General features: G+C 41.1%; 1 protein-coding gene across 1 annotated transcript in view; it reads right to left on the bottom strand.

The window, feature by feature from the left end:
* The window catches only part of PLXNC1 (plexin C1), a 70,482-nt gene that overhangs the window by 28,616 nt on the left and 24,840 nt on the right, over nucleotides 1-17,026 (bottom strand). The window contains exons 8-17 of the mRNA XM_018910426.3: nucleotides 15,768-15,843; nucleotides 15,594-15,647; nucleotides 11,075-11,214; nucleotides 9,870-10,049; nucleotides 8,524-8,611; nucleotides 7,413-7,619; nucleotides 7,110-7,301; nucleotides 3,605-3,704; nucleotides 2,449-2,550; nucleotides 2,000-2,103 (exon numbers count right to left, since the gene is read on the bottom strand). Coding sequence (XP_018765971.3) covers nucleotides 2,000-2,103; nucleotides 2,449-2,550; nucleotides 3,605-3,704; nucleotides 7,110-7,301; nucleotides 7,413-7,619; nucleotides 8,524-8,611; nucleotides 9,870-10,049; nucleotides 11,075-11,214; nucleotides 15,594-15,647; nucleotides 15,768-15,843 — 1,243 coding nt within the window. The remainder of the gene's footprint in view (nucleotides 1-1,999; nucleotides 2,104-2,448; nucleotides 2,551-3,604; nucleotides 3,705-7,109; nucleotides 7,302-7,412; nucleotides 7,620-8,523; nucleotides 8,612-9,869; nucleotides 10,050-11,074; nucleotides 11,215-15,593; nucleotides 15,648-15,767; nucleotides 15,844-17,026) is intronic.

Raw genomic sequence — 17,026 nt, 5'->3', positions numbered from 1 at the left:
GGGAGTCCCTGTTTAAGCAACTTGTCCCATCCTAAGGGAGGTGCCTCAGACAAACAGGATGAATTGCTTTCCTGAGCTGCCCATCTCTGCACTGACTACAGAAGATGCTCAGTCAATAGCTTCAATTTCCATGCTTAAACAGCTTAGATTGGATGAGACAAAGCCCATCAATCACACTGGAGAGCACAAAGAGTGCAATATGGACATCATTCAAACGCATGTGGTTAGTGAAGGAAGTGTGGTTTGTCACTTTGACCCTCCTGTCAACCCTTCTGACACTCAGTTCCAATATATACCCCACTGGCTTTTCTGTTCTTCTATAATATTTGTTCAGTGGAGCACTGCTTTTCTGCACCATTCACAGCACAAGGCATGTTTGGACACTACTGCAGTGTAAACAGTAAGTACTTAGCAGAAGAAATTGGAATACAACAGTTTAAGTAACTTGCCTGACACCGTATATTTGTAGAGAGCTAACAGTAGCAAGTGTACCTTTGTGGGATAAGTATTTCAGACTGAGACAAAATCCAACTGAAATAATTTCCAGGATGTGCAGTGGCATGAGACTCACCAAGGCAAAACCGGAGCCCTTCCCATGCTTACTTAACAGACTGCAGCAGAGTGGCAAATTTTATACCTTTTTTTTCTTAACTTTTCATTTGCATAGAACACAGCATTTCCACTGAGTCAGCTTCTACAGACTGTTACTGTTTTGACAAGGGAAAGTATAGGAAAAGGTATATTTTTAAGAAAAAAACCTGCTATTTTAATGCTAATATGCCTGGCAACAAAACAAACAAAAAGGAAAGAGATGCAGGAAGTAAAGTTTCTTTTCCACTTTCTTCAAACCACCTGGTGACCCTCTAAAAATTAAGCTGGGGGCATAACATTAGTACCAGCAGAGATATTCCCAGTGTCCTTTGGTGTGAGAACTGGACTCAAATGATACAGGGATTTTACATTTGTAATTGCTAAATATTATTCTGCCTTGGTGTCTGGTATTTGGCCAAAGGCCCTGATTCTGCACTACCACATGTGTTTAACTTTATCACAGTAGCCTTTGCTAGGATCACAAACAGCAATGAAGTGAAGCAGTGTGCAGACTTGGCTGCAGCAGTGATGAGTAATACATGATGCCTGGTAGATAATTCACATCCATACCAGTTATGCCCTAAACTAACCAAACTTCTGCTTCCTGGTGTCAGTCATACAGGAAAATGTCACCAGCTGAGATCACAGCTTCTGCCAATTGGATAAATGCTTGTAAGCACTGGTTACCGTCACAATATAATATTGAAAGCTGTGGCAAAGGCAAATCAGCCTCATAATGTACCACACAGGCAAAAAAAAAAAAATAGTAAGAGGGGTAAAACATTCAAGAGAACACCTCTTTGGTCATCTGATGCAGTGGCACAAACTGCTTCAATGAACACTGAAAATATCTGCCCCTAAACTGGAATACACTTAACTACTTGTGCCATTTCTAAGCATTTCAGCTGCACCCCTTTGAATCAACATCTTACTATTGCTGTCAGCACCTTGGTGTAGAAAGTCAGCACCATCTTAGAGCCATTTCTTCATCCCACAAGTCTAATTAGGAAGTGTCATGATGTTGGCTAGCATGTTAGTTAGCCTGACTGTTACTTTAATTAGCTATAGCATTGGAAGTGAAAGCATGGGAAAAAAAAAAGCAATGGATAAATTATTGCTCAGTTAGGATGGCCTGAAAGGCAAGCAGCTCAGTGAGGCTGAACAAAAATAAATGGACACACACAACCCTTGAAAATTCAAGAATATTGCTTTATCTACAGCACAAAGTCTTGGCTAAATATAGAGATGTATTTAAGTGTTCTTTGGTAATTCTTGATTTAAGAAAAGTTTCTTGTGAGAACAAAGTGCAATTACTGTGTAGTATTTTTTTAGTTATTTGATCCTGACCTTCCTCGTTTTTTTTTACTATTAGTCAGGGCTGACAACTGAAAGACTTGTAAACATTTACCTCTGGAAAGAAAGTTCTAAGAGCAAAGTGTTTGTAGTCAAGGAAGGGAACCGTTCCAAAACTGTCCACCACATCTAATTCATCCATCTGCAGTTCAGCAAATCCTGAAAAAGCACCCCATCCCCACCCAGAGAGTTAGTTTAGTTGACACAAAATCACAATTATAACTTGGCCCCAGTAGATATTCTTTCAAAAACACTTTTCAGGGAAAAGGGTCTGTTTTTACAGCTGAAGCCCTTATGAGCTGGAAAGCAGCAATCTACTTTTTTGTTGAAGGAAATGCTACATGCAATCCTATTAGCTCAGTGCTATCTGCTACTGCAGTGCATCCAATATTAAACAGGAACTCTGATACAACACAAAAATTTTCTAACAGCTACGAAAGGAAAATGTTTACATAATGTGAGCTTCTTGACAGTTCCAGTTCAGAAAATAAGCTGCAGACCTACCCTCGCGTATTTCCTTCCGAATCTCGTACTCCAGCAGCTCAAGTTGCTGACTCTGTTTACGAGTTAACTCTTTGGATTTGTATCTAGTAACTATGAATGCCGCTAAAAGGAAGGAAAAAAGACTCTGAGGACAGAAATCACAGAACAGAAAACTCCTATAAAAGACATAATTTATTATCAAGAAACTTAAAGGTTAATGTATATTTGCACAATTAGTGTTTTATTGTTGTCCCTGCACTAGTACCCATGAACCCCATGGGTATCTGGATATCTCTATATATTGCAGTCTTTATCTGGATATCTATATATATCCCAATCTTTAGAAAAATCATTCCTTTTAACAAGGTCTTCAATTGCCAATCCAACTTTATTTGAAAATGCAGCACACCCTGTTATATACAGTCTGCACAGTGAGACACAGACTCTACTAATAGCAACCTACTCAAGGTAGCACTGATTAAACAAAAAAAACAATTTTGAAGAGAAAATCCACTTACAAATTGTTAACTTTTCTAAAGCTTATTTAGAGAGAATAAAGGCATGACATATGGTTCCTTTTTAAAAGGAACTTTAAAAAAAAGCAATCAACCAAATGAACAAACACCTATACTTATTGAAATAAATTGGATTGACAAATTTATCAAATATATAACCAGGTAAAAAGACTCAGAAAAAAAAAGGGAGCACCAAGAAGAGAAGGGGATAACTATTTACCTCCCTCAGTTTAGTAATGACCCACAAATTCATGAATCATCCAAATGAGACTGCGCAGAAACACCACAAATACTGACTGAGGATAAGCAGTTTGTAGGGTACGTCTGCCCCAGTCACAGGAGGGTAGCTGAGCTCTGACAGCTGGAAGGGACCAAGCTGTGACTCAAGGATGTCAGTTCTGTAGCTTGCTTCATGAAGTGAAAGTGAGCAATCCCAGCAGAACAGACAGAAATACTGCCTTGTAAGGTGCTTGTGACGTGCTGCTGTCTGACAATTAGGACTTCACCACCAGAACAGAGCTAACTTTGTCCACTCTTATGGGGAACAGGGTAAAATCACCAGACTGTTTGTGACAGTTCCAGACAGGTGAGTCTGTATAGTGTCTGTGTCATGATCATACCCTTCAGCAAATCAAAAGCTGATAATACAGTATTGTACTTACCTATAATGACACCCACCACAATAGGTAGCAAAATAAGAACATATAAATATATGTGTGATGATGTTGGTTTGACTTCATGCTCAAAATTTCCTAATTTGACCTAAAGAAAAGCAATGGCTGTGTTAATAGAGGACAGGCATTACATCAATACTTAAAATGATATTTAATGTATTTTAAAAAAGTATTTAAGGCACATAAGGACAATGGAAGATTATTGGGAATAATAGCAGAGGTTCAGCAACATGCACATGAACCAACATTAACTTAACTGTTATTGTATTTGATGTTTAAGCAGGGTAACAGAGCAATGATGAAAAAATTTAGAAGTCCTTATGTACCACCAAATTTTGTCATGCTCTTGCTGCAAAGTAGAGCCCTCAAATGAAAGGCAAGATGTGGCCTTCATCTGGGCCAAGTGGTTCATGCACTCAGAGTCCCTGCTAAACATTTTGGCATTTTGAAACAAGGAAGACATGTGTTTGCACTCACAGTGTTACTCTGCTGAGCAGAAAAGTAACGTAAGACTCATAATAAGAATGAGGGAAGTAGAACTTTTCAGAGACACCTGGCCTATAGCCCTCTTCCCTATTTCTCTGAGGAAGTTTCAACCTCTTTATGTAGGACGTTGTTCCTGAGAGTTGTTAAGAAAAAATGCAACATACAATACACGTACAACCTGTACATGAAGTGTTACAATACATGTACAACATCCCCCAGCCATGGGCTTGTCAAAGGCAGGACAGGCATTAATTCTTAGGGACACATGAAAGTGCTGAAGTCTGCCAAATGCCAAACTGAGGCATTTACCACTGATAATTATGGCAGAGGAAATTTCACCAAGGAGGATCTGAAAGAGGACTGCAAAAGCACATAAATAAAGGGTAGCTAAAACTATAAACAGGCTAGACATAAAAATATGTTTTGGCACATAAAAAGAATACCACCAAGTGCCAGGGATAGAAATGAGCTTGAGATAATTGAAAAGGAGGGTTGAGTTGAAATTATTTTGGGTTACAGCAGGGAAGGCAGAGATCTGGTGATTGCAATCAGTGGCTTGTCACAGGAGGTGAGCAGCCAGGGCAGCTGCAGACTGCCAAATGGATACTCACATCACAGCTATACAGACATAAGAAAGCAAAAAAACCCCACAGGGCTGGAAGGATACAGCCTTTATATTTCCAGGGCTACAAGGAACAGAAGACAAAGCAGATCTGTTTCCTTCATCAAACGTTACTTCTTCCTCTGATGTTTCTATGTTTTCACAGTTCCTATGCAAAGTTCTGGTCTGTGGCTTCCTTCTGTGACTTCCCATTAGCTTTTTCCAAGGCTCAAACGCAATAGTAGCTAAATACATTACCCATCCTGTGCTAATACATCTACTTTTCTAGACTTCTCATGTCCAACTGAAGACTTCCTAAGGCAGGAATTTCTTTTACTCATCCTTGTTGAAAAGTAAGACAAAGCATTTGCTTAATTATCTGCTCATATTTCTATTATCTTTATTCTTCACCATAACCTTCCTATCTAGTGGTCTCATTTCTTTCCTTATCTTTTTTCTTGCTTAGGAATCCCAGACTATGTAAGGTACACCTGAATTAATCCAGTTCCTATTCCTAAATTAATTTCATTTTCCTGCATGACATTATAAAACCTTCTCTGGCCCAGTAATGCCTCTGAGCTTTATGTCATCAGCAAGTGTTAGCAGTGCATGCCTTATTTTTGTGTTCAAGTCAGTGGTGATATTAAAGAATATCTGTATGAATATCAGCATTGCCCAGAGCCAGCTCCCACACACAGCATGTGATTTTTCTAACCCCTGGTGCCCTCATAATCACCATGTTAAATAGTTTACTGAATGACTTCCAGGTACTATAGCTTTTGTGTTCTTGGGGAAATCACTCATCTTAGAAAATAAAGATATCTAGCACGATCTGCTTTCATTAAAAGGATTTTGACAATTATCCCATTTTCCACTTACCTCCAGGTCTTTCATGAGTAATTCAGAATACATACTCAAGTGTTACATAGAGCTAGGATTAAATCAGCAAGCCTCCATTTGCCTAGGGTTTGGGTTTTTTTCCAATTTAAAATACTGGGTTTTTATTTGCTGCTCTCCAGTCATACAGTACATCTCCTGACCTCTGTTTTATTTAAAATCTTTCCTACTAAGCCTACATTGTCATGTGTCAGTTTTCCCCTAGTGCTATGATGGGAATGATCCTGCTCCTGCTGTCTTGAGCCTTTTGATCTATCTGAATCTTCCTTCTGTCACAAGAATTGCATTTTCTACTCTGACACCTTCATGCAGACTGATCATTCTGTCTTTGAACCCACACTCAATACCTTCTTTCTTCTGGAAAACTAAGGCCAGAGATACATTTATTCTTGAGTCAAACTTATATTTTATACCCATCTTATCCTTTTTTCCGTGGCCCTACTTCTTCTATGATGATCTATTCATTAGGTTTTACAAAAATGTGAGGATTTGCTACTTCCATATTTTTCTTATGTTGGAAAAAAAATTTTAAGGTACTAGAAGTGCAATGGTACATGATAACTATTGCATTTGATTTGCTTTAGTGAAGTGGTGGCCTTTCTATGACAGTCACTTCTATGAAGTTTGCAGAATGAGCATGTGATAGAGCAGGGCAACACTGATTTTTAAATGCAACAGCAAATTCAGAAAGGCTTTTCCATGCCATAACTGGCTCAGATGGCAGGATCCACAGATGGGGGATCAGTTAAAAGTGATAAAAAATCAAGAATAGCTTTGTTAATCTTTACTATGAGCCATATGCCTTGAAGTCAATAGAGTTATTTCAGTTTTATACCACCATACACTGCAATAAGAGTCTGGCATAATTTTTCTCCTTCATAAATGGTAATCATAGCATTTAAAATTTTTGTATCTTCATCTTATTCATGGAGCAAATATCTTAAGCTGCAATTCAGCTTTGACATCCATGCTAATGTCCTTATATTTGGGCCTGGCTTTGTGCCACACGCTCAAAGCATTTTAGCTTTCCCAGTGCACATTGAATTTCACCCCCTTTTTCATCCAGAAATGACTCCTGTCTCATCGGTGATCTCTGAGACAGATCCTTACTTACTTCAGTAAGAAAAAGTGACTGGGAGAACACAATCTTTTTCCTTGTGGCCACACTGGAGAATTAGATTGCTTACAGATCTAAGATGAGGGGCTCTCCTGGAGACAGAGATGCTGTTCCAATGATGTCTGCTCTGCAGATAAGAGGTGTGACAAGCTGCTGCTCTCCTGGAGCTCAGCAGCAGCGAGTTCAGCTCTGCCTGCAAAGCTTAGCTCTGACACCACCCCGCAGAAAATGAACTCAGGTCCATCTGTGGTGCCTAAGCTAGGCAGGCATGCTTAGATATGAGGAAGAAAACTGTACTACCAAGTACCATGACAACAATAATGATACATTGCACTACTCTTGTATAAACATTCAAACACTGCTGAATTGCAACAAAAGGGATTTCTACTTACAAAAACTTTCACAGTGGAAAAGTCGATCTTGTCGGTTCCTTCCCTTTTGAATTTGCACAGTATGGTGCTGCGGTCTGGCTTTTTGGTAATATTTTGGACACTGAACCATATCTTTTTGGTCTGTGCACCGGTCACATATGATAGATAAACCTCTACCTCCGTTTTAGAAATATTCAAGTTATCATTTTCTTTCTAGAGAGAAAAAATTGAAGGCAATGATCAGTCACTAAATGCAGTAAGAAAAAAAATTATCTCCAAGCACTATTTTAATTAGGTACTGTAGTTTATTATGTCAAAACTTACATATATTTTTAATTCCAGATCAGGATCCAGTTCAGTGTGCAGCTGGTAGTTAATGAACACTGGGTCTGGGTGATAGTGTAATTTGACACATGGTATAAAGGTAGAATCCACTTTTAACATCATATCAACAACTTTACCCTCTGTTGCATGGCTCAGGCTTGGCGTTAAATAATGATATTCAGATGCATTCCCAGGACACCTAGAGACCTAGAAATGCAATAGCAAAGCTCTCACAGTCATTAAATACTCAATGGTGGGTACAATCACAAAGAGAGGCACTCAAATTCATTTTAATATCTTCCTGGCTACACACAGCTACCTGCTAATCCTGTTCTCTGAGATCAGGGCTGCATGCAGAGCACCTGGAAAAATTTCTGTGTTGAGCCCATGTCTACCTTTAAGTGCATTTGTCACACACTCTGCACACTGCTTTGAGGCTGATTGCTCACTGCTAAGATAACTATTTCTTGCAATGAGACAGGAATTGTGACAATGAATTTTCCTTCTTTCCCCTCAATGCAGGTGACAAGAGAAGAGTGAGACAAGGTCTCCAGCACTCCTAGGAATTTGCCCTTTCTAACTCAATTCCTGAGAGAAGGGGTTGCTACAGTCACCGTAGCATTGGGTCATTGTTTACTCCACTGGGTGATTCTGCTGTGTTCTGGTCTCTGTGCTGCAAGGGTCAACAAAGTGCTTACCTCCTCACAACCTTGGAGAAAGGGTTTCATCCCAACATCAGCTCCAGCCTCAGCTGCAGCATCAGCTACCCCTCACTGAGGCAGTGGTATCTTTGGGCTTTCTGCACAGAGCCAGAGGGAAGTATAGCACCCCCTCCTCCATATGTGGAGACTAGGGAGACTCAAAAAGGACAGATTTGTCCCTAGAGCATAAAAAAAGCTCAGGGAATTATGCAGGAGAGCAGCTTATGTGCACTTGTAATTCTGTACTAAGAATGTGTATAACTGTAATCCTGTAAGTGGTCATATTTATTTCATCAGGGTCTGTGCAAGTGGTTGGAAATTATTGAGGTCTCTTCTCCTCAAACCTTAGGAAACCAACCTAATGCATTAAGAGACCTCTGTTTGGTATTATAAAGGAGGTTCAGACTTACTGTGAGGTTTGATCTCTGGTCATCTGAAATAATTACACTGTCCACCACATTAAAATTTCTACCAGTTGTAGTAATTTTGCGACCACCACTGCAAAAACCAAAGCAAAACAAAACATAAACAAATGTGGTGAGAATATTTTCTCTCTTCCCACAGACATGTCCTGCATTGAGGTTTCAGTTGTGAATAAACTACTCAAGTGCATTTTGCTTTGGTAGCAGACAACATAATAAAGTCGAACTGCAGAACAAGATACCTTGACCTATAACAGTGTACTTCTACTATTTCCTCAGAATGTCATGGTAAACACTTTTGCTACCCCAAAACCACAATAATTGATTGCATGCACACACATACTCCTTTTCAGGGACTCTTCACCTTTTTTTCTATTTAAGCAGCCAAAGAACTTGACCATGATTTAATATTCTGTCTCCAAGAAAGGGCATTGTGGTGTTTCACTGCCCCAGCACGGCCCTGCCTGTGGTTAATTCTTGCCTTCTTCAGGACAAGCCCATCGTGCCAGGCTCCTCACAGGAAACGTTCTCGGCGGTGCTCAGACCATCTGTCTCAGCACACAATGCTGCTTGTGTCTGAGGGCTGGGGCTCACAATCTCTGCTCTACAGAGCTGGAGTGGCTTAAGGTATTATTAATATCCAGCTGCCTGAGCTGCCTCTCACCTGGAGATGAAGGCGTGCATCCTGGCTGCTTAGTTGCTGTAGCTGCCAGCCCAACCCACTACCTCATATCCTCACTTGACCAGACATCAGGTTCAGAACGTGAGAACAGGTAAAAACTGTGAAAGCAGAGGGACAAGTGGAAAGCTGTGCCAGAGAATATCTTTAAATCCACCCTGTAAGTCTTTCACCAGGTCTGTGAGTCTCCCACAGAACACAGCAAAGGCTTGAAAAGGGCTCTTTTGGCTTTAGGGAATCACACTGTAAAGCAAGTCTGTGTACATCAGTGCACTGATGATTTTCACTTCACTTCCAATCCACTGACACTTTATACAGTTTCACAGATGAAGGCTATATTAGCATCAAGAAATCAAATTAATTGGAGTTAGAATTTATGCTATCCATATATTGGGTTTAGGTTTAGTAGGAATAGACTACTTTTGACTTCTATAAAGGAGACCTGAGGTAGGCAGAAGCCTACAGAATCCATCTTGCAGCTACTATGACCCTATCTATTAAATCACTTCACAGGCTTAAATTTATCCAACGCAACAGGTTACAGCAGTCTTCCAAGCTTGCTTCAGCTGCAGTCTGGCCAAGGAAGAAGGCTCATATATGCTCAATGCAATTACATTTGCATAAATACACAAGAAGTACAGAAAGACAAACTTACCTGATCCAGGAGGTATTTGGTGTGATTCTAGAACATGATGGCAGAGAAACATAATGCAGGGTCATTGGTGGTGAACATTTTTTCCCATTAGCCTGGATACATATACTTTTGGCCTCTTTACGTGTTGGTGGGAGAGCAAATGTCATTTGTGTATCATTTAGCACATTTCTGACTTTAATGCTGGAGAAGAAAGAAAACAAACACTGAAACACAGATGCCACTTATTGGTGTTACTACATGGAGCCTATAGCCTACAGCAAGAGATAAGGAGAAAAGAGAACTGAATCTCTGTCTGAGCTGCCAGATGGAGGTGGAAAGAGAGAGCAGGGAGTCGAAGAGACAAAGTAGGGCATCTTTTGAATGAAGTTGCTATGTGACAATAATCACACAAAACAGTATAGATAATCAACCCTGGGATGAGGCTACGTAATGCAATGTGTGATTTTGCTGTTTACTGCCTACCTCTCTGTGCTAACAGCATGCTCCATGAGCTAGTCAAGAATGAAAATCTTCATTTTCCTTTTCTTTCTTTTTTTCTTTCTCTCTTTTCTCCCTTTTTTTCACTCCTTCCTCTTTCTCTCTAATTCCTGTCTTACCCTCCTTCTCTCCTTTTTTCTCAGTGGTTCCCTGAAAATTCATGGTTGAAGCAAAAATTGAACACTACCTTTTCAAGTGCTAGCTATGTAAAATAGGCTTCCTAATCACAGGCAGCCATTGCAGCTGCACCTGAAAATAACTGATTCAGAATAAGACTGCCTAATTATCTAGGGGCTTACACAGTGTGATCATCAACAGAGAAAAATAGGAGCTGTTGTACAAGAGATTTCATTCCTGGCATGGTGTCTGTGCTTTACAAGCAGAATCCTAGAATATATGAGGAATATTTTGAAGCAGAGGAGATTCAAACAAAAACTAAGGCTTTCTTGGTGCCTGCTAGAAGGCATAGAGAGCCACAGATAATAAACTATCCTACTGCTACTGAGAGAACTGGCAACCTGTCCATCCCTTGTGTTGTACTCAAACACCAAATTAATTTTCATCCTTTGGTAATTTAAAGTGAAAGTATAACTAAAGGAGTGCAGAGCATCCCCTGCTCTGCTGAGGAGAGGTATATGACAACTGTTCACAGAGCCATATTGCTAGAGCAAAATGGATATAATTTCCACCATGCAAAGTAAATAGGGTTATTTTTCAGTTTAACTCACACGTCTGGTTTGCAGCCAGTGATTCCAGTCAGTATCAGTTTTATGCCTGATGCACGTGTAAAGTTTTCTCCCTTGACTATTATTTCACTTTTGCCTAACGTAGAAATCCACAAAGGTTCAATGGATTGAATGCTGATGTGCTATTAGGAAAGAAAGCAAAACAACATCTGGTTATGAAAAGGCTGGGCAGATAAGCAACAGCTGTAAAAACAACCACCACTCAGGAATTCAGATTTTACAGCACTGGGATAGATTTTTATTAATAATTTTAAATCCTGTTTAACTTAATCCTGGGAAGTACTGTCAATCACAACTTCATTACAAAGCAACTATTTTCGCCTACATATTTTATATTTCAATTTATCTCATAACAAAGTTGCCTAAAGGAATCGCAGTGTGACATGCTGGAAGGTAGGTAGCACAAAAACCCAGCTTGAAATGATACATTTCATGTGACCCCTGAAGAACTGAAAAAAAAGGCAAGACAAAACCCATGGTGCTGTCACTATGAGAGATCAGATGAACAAATGAAGGCATCTTTCATGACCTGAAAAGGGGAAGCAGGGTGAAATCCTCGAATGAAAATTTGAGAAAGCACCCCAGAATTAGCTTTACTAGAAAGTCTTTTCAAAGTCATACATAGAACTAAAGGTATAAAACAACTGCAGGAGAGTCTTTTGGTATCTTATTTTTACGCTAATAGGTTCTCCAGCATTTAGAAAGAACTCTAGTTTGCTCTGATGTTGTCACAGTCTTGCAGAAAAACTGTGTTCTTCTTTGTCTATATTTACTTATTCTAACTTACTAACACTACTGAGCAAGAAGAGCTATTTTTTCCCAGCTCTATTCACTTGATACTTTTGACAGCATCTCATGTTTAATCAGTTTTGCTGCTTCCCCAGTTTTACAGTCACACAGACAGCTTCCTCTCTGTCTATCTTTCAGACAACAAACTGAAACATTCAAAAAAACAGGAAAATACGCATGTGAAACCACAAAGTGTTTGGGACCTTCTCAGGCAAATCATGTTTAACTTAACTTTAAACTGCCTGTACTACTAGTTTGAGTTTTTAGAGCATTGTGATTATCCTGATTTTTGTTGTGCATCTGTGGACACGTTCACTGGGAAGTTCAGCCTTCCTAATCCTGTTAAGGGTGCTGGTGCAAAGCTTCTAGGAAAGTCCATCCCACGGGTTTTTCTCACCATTAATAATTTCATGTACCCAAAGCAGCACTAAGACTTTGGGCTGGTAGCCTGAGGGGACCATCAGGGTCACAACGCTTTGACCATTTCAAAAAGGTCCCAGCACATTGTCCCCACAGGCTGCCACGGTTCACTGAATGCCAGAGCACTCCAGAGCAAACGAGGCATCTGTCAGCACTGACTGAAAGCTGCAACTTGTGCCTTAGGAAAAGGCCAGAGAGTGCAAAGGCTGGGGCCAGAGGGCTGTAAAGGGCTCCAAGATGACCTCTTGTGTGGATAACAGGGGAAGGCAAAGGAAATCCCTCACAAACAGCCTGAGGGGGAAAATTCACTCCCACGATGATTTGGAAATCAGTTTAATCCTCAGGACAGGACAAGTGAAGCAGAAATCTAAGAGATTAAAGCCAGCAAACCACTATTGCTTTTCTTCACCTGCATCCTGTCCTTCTGCTCGTGTCCAACCTCCAGTGACCAAGGACAGTCAATATCCTCACACAAATTCAGAAGCCAAATACCACAGAAAGGAGGAAAGCACTGTTTTGGGCTCTCACTGGTAACCACCAGGGATCCCTGAAGCAGCAGAACACCACACTATCACACAAACACATGGAGACCCCAGACTGCAGCAGGGCTGTGAACCCCGGGAGGGGAATGGCCGGCACCCCTTGCTCCGGGGTGCAGTGGGAGGCTGCGGTGCCTCAGGCTCCCCCTGCTCTCTTTGCCAGCACCACACACCACAGAGGGCTTCAGATGACCTGCCTTGCTTCTTTCCTTACACCACAAAGAAATCACAGGAAGTATTATCCATGGAAAGTCTCACTCCCCTCTGCAATCACACCTTCCCTGGGGCTACACAGCAGAGTCCTGCCTTGGCTCCTGGAGTCAGTGCAGCTGCAGCACTGAGGCAAGATGACCTCAGCTGCTCAAGAGTCAACTCCCACCCAGCTCGACTGCCATAATCTGCAATACTTGCCTCAGCTGCAAAGGAAACCAGAGATTTCCTCACTGAAAAGAGGAAGGAGCCAATGGTCTCACTGGGGCCTGCAGTGCCCATTTCCCCAGTGCCACACAGCCCCTTCTGACCTTCCAGCTGCCACATGGCAGGGGGAGCAATGCCCGTGGCAAGAGGGGCCGCAGCAGAGAGGCAGAAGGATATTTATAAAAATCACTAGTTGTGAGGCATGTGATTAAAGTGTAAACATGCAAGGAGACATACAGAAAGCGTGCACCAGCTCCTCAGGTAATGTAAATCAGCACAGCCCTGTCAGCCTCAATAGAGTTCCATATTTCTGAGCTGCAGCCTCCTCCCCTCCCCTGGCCAGCCTGGCACTTCCCTGGGGCTGTGTGAACCGTGGCAGCCACATCCTCAGAGGTGTGGTGAGCATGGCTGCAGGTCTCAGAGAGGCACCTGGCAGCAGCCCAGGTCCAGCAGTGTCTGGAGTCCCTCTCGGGCACAGCCCCTCCTGCATTGCTAATGCAGGGCCCCGACGAGCTGGATGGGGGAACCAGCCCAGACAAACAATAACCTGCTGAAAGATAACACTTATTTCCAGCCAAAGCATCTCCCTAGCCAAGGGTGCTCAATCCAAGCACTCCAACTGCTGCTCTGGCAGGGGAGGGGGAAGGTGCATGCATAGAAACCAGCAGCTGGAGTCAGGAGGAGGGCTGGGGCTGGCACTGAAAAAAAGTATATTAATCTAAATGCTCAGCTGGGGTTGTGGGAAAACCCAAATCCTCTTTCTCCACTCTCCAGTATGTTCTCCTTAAAGCACAAGCAGTCAAAGGAGAGCAGGATTTCAAATGCAATTTCAAGCTCTCTGAATGGATCAATCACTTCTAAATAAACATCTGCCTTTGCACTGCCTCTGGTGCTTTCACTGCCTTGTCCATCACTGTCTTTCCAAGATAAGGCATGTGGAAGAAAGCCATCTCCCAGGCAATTCCAACTATTTACCAATGTCAAATTAATGTACTTGGAAGCAGAGCAAAGAAGAATTTCCTCTGTTTCACCAGCCATAATGCTTTAAATGCAGATCAAATCCAGAATATTAATGCTCAGAAGCACAAGTATTATGATCCCACGCGTCTCTGTGAAAAACAAGATGTATTTTTGTGATTTTGTTTAAGAAACAGCAGCTGAGCAGCTGAATTTAAGAAGTAATCCCTGTCTTGAGAGGTAAAAGTTTGGGTAGTTCTAATGAAACACTTAGAGATAAGTTACTATTTATAACAACTCTGCATCACTCACAGAAAAGCAGAAACCAAAGTGTAGGCAGCAAATTTCTACATACTTACTCATCAGTCAGTTTTCTCTCCACTACTCATTTCTTTCCTAACACCTGTCATAAGCAACCACTGATAAAAAGATCACTCAGTTTTATGAGAAAATAAAAACATTTTGGTTCCATAAAGAATGAAGGGATAACCTTGTGGTTAAAGGGCTGACCTATGATCAGAAAGTTAAGGGCTGGCCTATGAGACAAATCATTTAGACTGTATGCACACATACAATCTATATGAATTCTGTAGAGGATTTAGTAACCAGATTCAGCAGGTACTTTGGCAGCACACTTTCTCCTTCCCAGTGATCCAGCTTGTGTGGATCCATCTCCAGTTTTGTCTACAGGCTGGAAACAAGGAAAATTTTTCTGAAAGTGTGAACTAGAGATTTACTAACACCCATGGATTTCAGTTCCTGGACTCATCCTCTAGCCACTTCTCTGTTATGCAGAAACTGGGTGGCACATCCTTCCCTTCCTTCTGCTCCCCTGGCAGCTATGTTTCAGGGGAAGCTGTGATCTGGCTGCATAAAATGAGGAAGAGGTTTGAGACTCTGAAGCCTAGTTTCCCAGACTTGTCTGTGACAGCAGAACTCAAACATGCTTTTAAGTTTAGGTAAGATATTAAGCCTGAAATGTTCTGCTTTTTGTTGTTGTTGTTGTTGTTGTTGAGCTCACGTGTTCCAGCCCTCAGCGTGCTGGATCCTGTGGAGTGACTAAATACAGCATACAGAGACTTTGGCATTTAAAGCAATGTTGTAAACACTGCATCTAGAGGTAGGCACATGACAATTGCAGTTTTCACCATCTCAATGCCTGCATCTGAAACACAAGTTTTTGCTGGTACCTTTAAACACCAACAGAGCTCTAAGAAGAAATAGTATCAATCCAAATTCTTCATTAATTTTCTTTGTAAATGACTGTCTCCTCATCCATATCTCTATTTTTTCTGCAAAGTCCTCTGATTTTAAATAAATTTATTTTTTCCCCCAACCCAGAGAGCCTTAATAATGCTGATCTTAAAATGCTAACTTACCTCTGTTTTCTGCACAGCGGCGATCCCCTTGGAAGCAGCTGCACTGCAATCATCCTGAAAAAAAATAAGCATTTCACCATGTCAGGATAAAATAGAGACAGATTGCTGCTCAGAGGAAAAAAATACAAGGAAAAGGCATCACAGGGGATTCCAGTTTTCCCCAGCAAACCTCACCTGGCAGGTGGTGACAGGAGAGACACGTATCCATTCACAGCTGGCACACTCACCCTTGTGTATACACCGTGAGCAGCTGGTAACACAGAAACAGAATTTTTGTAAGACACAGGAACTCAATCTAGATTCAGTCATGAATGTCAAATTTCAAGTGACAGAAGAGAGCATAAACCCAAGGGAACAACCAAGCACACATGTAATGAGATGGGTAAAAGTCCCTTTACCCTCCTACCCTATTGTTCTGCTGTACTTATTCTGAGAAGAAATTTAGTATGAAATACAATCTGTATTGACATGCTGAGAGCCATTAATTTCAAAAAAGGCAGGAAGCAGAGGAAATACTTGGGATTACATTTTACTGTGATTTACTCCATTACACTGAGTGGCCAGGTAGTATTTTTTAACCATAAAAGGGCAGAAAACCATCACTGATTTTTTTTCCAGCTTGTCTGAACCTCTGTTCCATGTGTGTAGTGCTAGAAAGCATTGCCAGTTTGCTATAGCCTTCATCTACCAAAAAATTTGCCTGTTCTGAGACTAGCTAGTCACTATCTTGCTTTGCAATGCTTCTATCAATTTGGAAGAGAGCCAAGAGCAGCACAGTCCCTCTCCAAACACGCTGAGAAATGCTCTGATTTAGAGAAAGACAGCTCCTTCCCCGTGTTCCTCCAGGGACAGGCAAGTGATGTGCCAGTTCCCAAAAAGCAAGAGTTTTAGTTCACCCCAGGTGTTTAGGAATTAGCCTTTTTGCATAGGGGAGGAGCATTTGGAATGGGAACACTGTAGTTACTTACAGCATATGTTAGCCAGATCTTTCTAAATATTAACAACCACCTATCAAAAGTGTTAGGCCACGTACTGGGCATGAATACTTCCTCTGCCAGCTCTCAACAGAGAGTCTGAAAAATTATGTGTAAAGAAGAATAGGTATTCATTATTCCTATTAGCAGATTACATGTTACTTTCTGGCTTAATTATATTCATGTTACCTATAGAGCATATTAAATTGCATCTGGGTCTAATTTAAAACAGCTTCACAAAGTGATTTTAAAGAATCTCTTGACTTCTCTAATCTAGGCCTTACACTGAGCACCAGGGGCCCACCTTTCATGCAAGGACAAAAAGAATTTTAATCTTATTGTGACATCCTTTATTATCTCTTCAGGCACTTGTCATAAATTCAGTCATTGTAATGACTCTCCTACAGTTAGTTTCCACGGTCCCATTAAATAAGGGAGTCATCTGAAGAAGTAGCTTTT

The sequence above is a fragment of the Serinus canaria genome, chromosome 1A (genome assembly GCF_022539315.1).
Source record: "Serinus canaria isolate serCan28SL12 chromosome 1A, serCan2020, whole genome shotgun sequence".
Classification (NCBI taxonomy): Eukaryota; Metazoa; Chordata; class Aves; order Passeriformes; family Fringillidae; genus Serinus; species Serinus canaria.
This window is presented reverse-complemented; position numbering and strand designations above follow the sequence as displayed.